This window comes from Dysidea avara, chromosome 6, assembly GCF_963678975.1.
Source record: "Dysidea avara chromosome 6, odDysAvar1.4, whole genome shotgun sequence".
Taxonomy (NCBI): domain Eukaryota; kingdom Metazoa; phylum Porifera; class Demospongiae; order Dictyoceratida; family Dysideidae; genus Dysidea; species Dysidea avara.
Window position 1 is genome coordinate 10,251,374 of NC_089277.1, and position 6,833 is coordinate 10,258,206.

Sequence of the window (6,833 nt, forward strand, 5' to 3'; positions counted from 1 at the left end):
ATACTGTTATGATCACAGGTAGTCCATCATTAAGAGTATTAGATGTTAGTGGGAATGAAATAGGAGACATTGGAGTGGAATTGCTCCTACCCAATATTAACAATCTGACTAAGCTCAGTATATGGAATTGTGGCTTATCAGGTAAAGGTACTAGCTACATGTTGTTATATTGTGATAGTTGTATTAGTACATAACCAGATGATTGATTTGTTAAATTAGGTATCCAAAGGTCATCACATATCTTCATCAACTGATGATTAATATTGAAATGTTTGTCTTTTGTTATGATCACTACAGGTGTCATTTGTATCAAGACACTATTGATGGAAAATAAGAAATTACAATTTTTGAACATTAATGGTAATCAGATTGGCAATGAGGGAGTGTCTGCTGTATGTGAACCACTTTACAACTACAACACTACTCTGACTGAGCTCAGGATGGATTACTGTGGGATATCAGTGGAAGGTAAATACTACATCATCATGTAGCTAGCTATAGTTGTGAAACTTTATGTGGTTTGATGATGATAGCAAAATGTTGTGTTTACAATAATGTTTGTAGACTTACTGAATCAACCATATAGTGTCAAAGCCATACAAGTGTTTACAATAGTCTAATTCTGTCCAATCATTTTGTGTACTATAGTCTGTAAATTTACTATGTAAAGATTGTGTACCACTTGGTGTGGTTTTCTGATATACCACTTGTTCTGTAACACTACACATCTTGTATCATATGTACACTGTTACTACAATAATAATTATTTTGTATAAAATTAGTCACATAAAATATTTTACTACAATGTTTGGAGTAGAATTCCCTTAACAAGATCACCTGAATTGTAGACACCCTATAATAATCAGGATACATGGTCCCCTAAACTCTCAAGTATACACATACACATTAATCACAGTTGAGGACACCTCTCTAATAAGGAGATATTTTGTGATCCTAAACACCTGAATGTGTTGTGTAATAATCTGACTGTATGGTATTGATGACTAGTACTGAGTTGATATAGACATGTCCCTAATCTGTGTCTACTGTTATGATCACTACAGGTGTCATTTGTTTCAAGACACTATTGATGGAAAATAAGACAATCACATTTCTGGACATTAATAATAATAAAATACAAGATGAAGGAGCAGTTGTAATATCAGAAGGTCTTCGATGCAATCATACTCTGACTACACTCTGGATATTTGGCTGTGACTTATCAGTGGAAGGTAGTGTAGTTGTAAGATTTGTATGTGGTTTAGATGATAGTGAAGTGTTTCATGTTATGTAAAACAGTGTTTATATATTTGTATGATATGTCCCATACCTTTGTGTACCATTGTGATCACTACAGGTAGTCGTGTAGTCCTACAAGCAGCTGTGGACAATACAGTATGCAAGTCTGTGGGTATTGATACTAAACATGAGAGTGATGATCAAGTCAAGCAATTGAAGGCCATTCTGAAAGAGAGGAAGAGACAAGTGGTAGGAGATGTTATTGTGTGATCTATTATTTGTTACTATGGTTATGATTGTTTCCAGGACAACGTCCAATCACAGAAAAATGTATCATAAGTTGAAGAACACACAAAATAAGATCATGTGAGCCAAAATTAGTCACTTTTTGAATAATTACTATATTATCATTTGTAGGAGAATTTTATCACCCTAACCACTGTGATTTGTGTAGAACTTGTGAACACAACATAATAATTATTGTTGACATTTTTATTATATTGTTGTACCAAATTATTAGAACATGACATGCTTTGATCTCTGAAAGTTAATGACGTTGCTAATATTAGTAAGAAACCTCCTAACAGGTCTCCTTTAAGGTCAATACATTAATTTCATGTGTCACAGATGAGGGGGGTCAGACAAACTAAAACTACAAAAATCATGTGATCTTTTAATAGGGCGGAAAACTCATAAAATTTAATATTGTACAAGCAGATACACCACTAGAAAATGTATGCATAAAGCTTACATTGATCTTTAAAAGTTAACAAGGTTTTATCTGCACCTGCTAAAGATTGAAATACTCTAATAGAGCAGTCAGGTGAAGCTAAAACAATTCACATGAATAATCACTCCCAGATTCAATCTCAGAGGGCCATTTCCTGGGGGAGGGAATGCACACTAAAACACGTCATCACCACCTACACCCCAGCCCTCCCTAAGTATAGGTGTCCCCTCTGCCCTTGACATTCACTATGTGATAGTTTGTATAACGTATGTAAAACCTAGTCATGACAATGCAGTTTTGATTGTGGGTTTTGAAAACAAAACATGGCTAAAATTAATTCCTGAGATATATGTTAGGAGCCACATCCTAGAGTATCAATGATTCTACTACCACAGAGCTAGAACGTAACTTTAGACTGGAATTTAATGACATTACAAGTGATCATAGTTAGGAGAAGTTGGAGTATATTTACAACTGGTCAAAACTGCTCCTCATTTCTCCCTACATAATACTACACACTATTCCAGATGGTTAAATTTACCAGTTTCAGTTACAAGTCAAGTACATTGTTATTAATACACACACAACAGACAATCAACCATGTAGTATGTACACTGTACCAAACACTAGTGTGTTCTGTGTCTCTACAAGTCACATGATCACCATCAGGATGTCTGTCTCAGTGTTTCTGTCCTTGAACTTGTTAGAATCATCATAACCATCAGGGGATGTGGGTGATCATCAACAAGATATGAGGTGCATTAAATAGGATGAATGTTAGGACTGTGAGAGAGAAATATAATAATTACTGTTACACTAAAATAAACCAGTACAGGATAAACTATCCCATAATAAAATGTGCAGTGAAACCTGCCTAATAAGGTCATTAACTGGCCATTGTAATAAACCTCAAATTTGTCTACCTACATTAGGCAGCCACCTGCAGGAAATTTTGGCTCAAGTGACTGGATTAGACAGGTTTCATCGCACCACAAATTTGCACTTTCTTTGATAGGAAATCCATGATGTCATATTGACACAAACCATTACAAATTTGTTCTGGTACAACATTAGTCTGAAGGTTGGATAGTTGAGGGAACATGACAATAAACAGAAACGTACATAATTATGGTCACTGTGTAATAAGGTTACTCCCAATGTGTTATTAATTGACTTGCCTAATACACACAATCACCTGCTAAATTTGTCCCATAAAAATAGGTGACCAGATTAGAGCAGGTTTTCCTTTAATATTCAAGTTTGTAGACAGTACTGTTAAGAATATACAGTTTTACACTATATAACTTAGTAAAAATAGAACTAAAAATTTCTGTATTTTTAAACCAGGCACGGCCTTCAGCTGGCTGTGGGCACGCACCTGGTTTACTGAAATTGTTTCCGTAAAAACGTGTGTATGTGTGTATGTGTGTGTACCTACCTACCTATGTTTGTTTGTCCGTATGCACCCACGTGAGCAAAAACGTTAAAAATGATAAAAAACAGCCAACATGTAGGAATTGAAAACTAAATTAAGTTTGTATTAAACTTCCACACACATAAACTTTGCTCTGAGGTGGTTTCTTCTCCATGCGGTCTGAAATACGGGTATGGCGACTCTTCATATACTTCTTGAACGGTCTTCCCTTTTGGTTTTATAGATGTTTAACAACTTTAAAACAATACTGAAGACCTCTTAGGCTACCAGCGGTAGCATATCCTTCGGGTTGAAAGGGAGGCATTACCTGTACTTACACAAACGAAAATGAAGGGCAGCCTTGAGGCTTTCTCTATACAATTCGCATGAGAAAATATTATTTATTTATTTATTATTACTGTGTCAACTTCGCAAGCAAAGAGTTTACATGGGGGGACACACACACGATAGATACACTATAAAACAGTTGATAAGATACTTCTGTGCGTAATTTGCAGTTTAAAGTGGTTTGTTATAGTTACGTTTCCTTAGCAGTGCATAACAACGTAATTACCAAATAATTCATGAATTACAAAATATGCTGAATATTATAGAATTTACAAATTCTAATTATCTAGCTGAATTAATAATAACTATAACATGAATATAAACTAAATTATATACATGGCTGATTAATTGGGATAGTATTAATTACATGGGCACCTGAAGTAGCACAACATCATCTTGTTGTTTTTTTTTTAAATTTGAGTACATCTGAAGCATCCTTATACAAGCCATAGTCAGCAAACATATTACATAACTTACAATGATATTTGTTTTCCTCCTCATGATGAAGTCATTACATCACATCAAATGAAGTATACTCCACCTGTACACATTTACAGTCCTGATTATCCTGTAAGAAGAATACACAGTATAAACATGGACAGTAATGGCTGGTCCATGTGGTGACTTGATCCCTGGACAACTTGTAGTGTAGACAAGTGTCTAAGGAGTCTGTCTAAGGAGTCACACAGTCTGGGATGTGGAATATTCTGCAGTGTATTTAACCAGCACTGAAACATTGTGGCTTCTTGTACATCATTAATGTTGAACAACAAGTTTAAAGCCACTTCAAGTTAGTCATATTTATGCTTTTCACATAATCACCTTGCAAGTCAAGGTAACATCAAGACAGGCTTGCAAGTTACCTCTTAAGCTGAACACAAAGAAAGGATTGCTACATAATATTATATGCAGAATGCTAGTAGCATATGGCACAACAATCTGCTGTTTGACATGTACAGTAAATTGTGAATGGATCTGCAAAAACAGAACATAATGGCATATTTTTCAAATTCCTGTTTATTGAATATTTATAATCTACTTAGCCAAGTGTACCCACTGGAAAAGTTTCAGCCTCATAATTGTATACCAATAACTTTAGGAGTTACAGCCCTACAAAGTAGCAACAACAGAAAAATCAATTTGTACAGCAAGTATAGGGAAAATAAATTACAGGTGCTTGCTGAAATTTTCACCATCATGTTTGCCATGAACAGAGAAATCAGTTACTGAGTAAGTTTTTCCCTTCCTCACTGAAACAAAGGCGAAATTCATGATGAAAAATCGATCACGTACGATTGCTTCGACATGATGTACACAAACGTTCATAATTTACGTATCCTTGGGTCTACTGCAACAAAACAAAGATTTTCCATGTCCTCATGTCCTCATGATCAGGTGAATAAGATGGTATCCAGGTTTTTATTGTTATTGTTAGTCCCTTTCTTCACTAAGAAAGAGGCGTTCAAAAAATTTATGAATAATACGCAAGTATTTCACCCAATGTATTCGATGCTTTATACTGTAAATTTAGGCTTGTGCGATTATGTCCTGTTTTCACAGTTCCGGTCACAATTACTAATTCTTCAGCCAGCAGTATTGTAAGTTTTATTTTACTGAGTATCAACCCTATATACTTGGTCTGTGAAACATAAAATTCAAAAATGGCCTAAGGCAAACCCACAAAAGTACCTACTTCACTACATTTATACTAACCATACACACACAATAGATACACTAGATTGCAGTGGGTAGGTGTTTCGGCATTTTTTGCACACTCATGAAATAATTTAAAGAGTGCTAATATAACTGTATAGCAAGTCCTAAATATTGTACAACAAGTCATAGCTATAGAACCAAAGAGAAGGGAAACGGTCCAGGAATTATTCCAGAGCTTGGGGAGCCACCCAAACAGCCCAGGCAAGATCCTGACCAATATTGCACATCAACAGTTCAACTGACTAGGTTGGGGACATATTTTGTCTGCTCAAATGAGAAGTTTTCCTGACCAATATTATGTTGCTTCCCCCAGCCCTGTTCCCTCACTGATGAGCTTTAATTCTTGCACCTACAAAGATAGAAATACTCTAATAGAGCAGTCAGTAGCTGAGCTGAAATTTTCACCTGCCAGGTCACTACTAGAGTTTATGAAATATGTAATTAATATCAAACAATTAGCCACAATATGGGGGCATAGCTACTGATGAGTGAAATGAGTCAATACATCATACCTGGTTAACTTACAGTACTACATGTCCCATGAGGAATCCAGCAGCATGATGGGAGCTTCGCGTTGTCCATTACGTGTTGAGTATTAATACGAAGTGGCATAACAATGTGCATTATTAAGAAATTCGTCCATATTTACGTTTAGATACTCGCGAGGAAAAAAAGGCAGCTCCAGTTCAGGTGAAACATTTTGATCTTCAACAAGTCAGTATGATCCATCCATTGTGAATAGTATATAGTAAAGTACGAGAGTAAGCATCACGAGCTCACTGGTGCGAGCTCAGTCGAGGATGACAACCAGTCTTGGGTATCTCGCGGCCCGTTCAGACTTCAGCCGTAACCTCCCTGGTGGTTGTTAACTGTGACACATGTGATACAGTCAAGTTGGTTTTTGCTAGATCAATAAGTTGTGAGTGGTGTGACCGAGGGGTCCGCCACTTTCTCGAAGGGTGTACGAGATTTCGAAATCACAGTGATTTCTCTGAAATCAATGATTTCATGATTTCAATTGTGATTTCGTGATTTCAATTTTGATTTCCGTGATTTCACCATGGTTGACTCTCGTGGAGCTAGAACAGGTCCAGAAGGTTCAAGCTTCGTCATCAGTAAACTGGATACCAGTAGCGGTGATGGTTCGTGGTTGTGGTCGTACGGTAGCTAGTGCTGATGATGATGATTAACAGGCAAGCTAACAGTGTAAAGAGGCTGTCTAAAAATGGATTTAATTTACTAGAAGCCGTCCCAAAACTTCGTTATATTCTAACAAGGGTAAAAATAATAGGCGTGGATCAAGGAATGCCGCTGTCACAGTGATATGTTTCCCCGGATAACGTTTTTCCGCACACATATCCCTAGGGATCCGTGTTTCCCCGCACA

The 6,833-nt window shown here is 36.4% G+C and overlaps 1 protein-coding gene and 1 long non-coding RNA gene across 34 annotated transcripts in view; one reads left to right on the forward strand and one right to left on the reverse strand.

Annotated features, from left to right (window-relative positions):
- The window catches only part of LOC136257329 (nucleotide-binding oligomerization domain-containing protein 1-like), a 40,924-nt gene extending 39,124 nt beyond the window's left edge, over positions 1 to 1,800 (forward strand). For 31 of the 33 annotated variants that reach the window (XM_066050486.1, XM_066050459.1, XM_066050460.1 and 28 more), the window contains 6 exons: positions 19 to 147; positions 298 to 468; positions 1,065 to 1,232; positions 1,358 to 1,488; positions 1,546 to 1,605; positions 1,657 to 1,799. In XM_066050486.1, coding sequence (XP_065906558.1) covers positions 19 to 147; positions 298 to 468; positions 1,065 to 1,232; positions 1,358 to 1,488; positions 1,546 to 1,578 — 632 coding nt within the window. In that variant the 3' untranslated portion in view covers positions 1,579 to 1,605; positions 1,657 to 1,799. Of the gene's footprint in view, positions 1 to 18; positions 148 to 297; positions 469 to 1,064; positions 1,233 to 1,357; positions 1,489 to 1,545; positions 1,606 to 1,656 lie in introns of all 33 variants that reach the window. The other 2 variants (XM_066050490.1, XM_066050492.1) reach the window with 2 other exon arrangements.
- Positions 1,801 to 2,501: 701 nt separating this feature from the next.
- LOC136257333 (uncharacterized) lies at positions 2,502 to 6,262 on the reverse strand. Its single transcript, XR_010701914.1, has 3 exons — positions 5,973 to 6,262; positions 4,209 to 4,299; positions 2,502 to 2,752 (listed from the first exon to the last, which is right to left on the reverse strand). It is a non-coding gene; the product is annotated as an uncharacterized lncRNA (long non-coding RNA).
- Between the last annotated feature and the right edge of the window lie 571 nt (positions 6,263 to 6,833).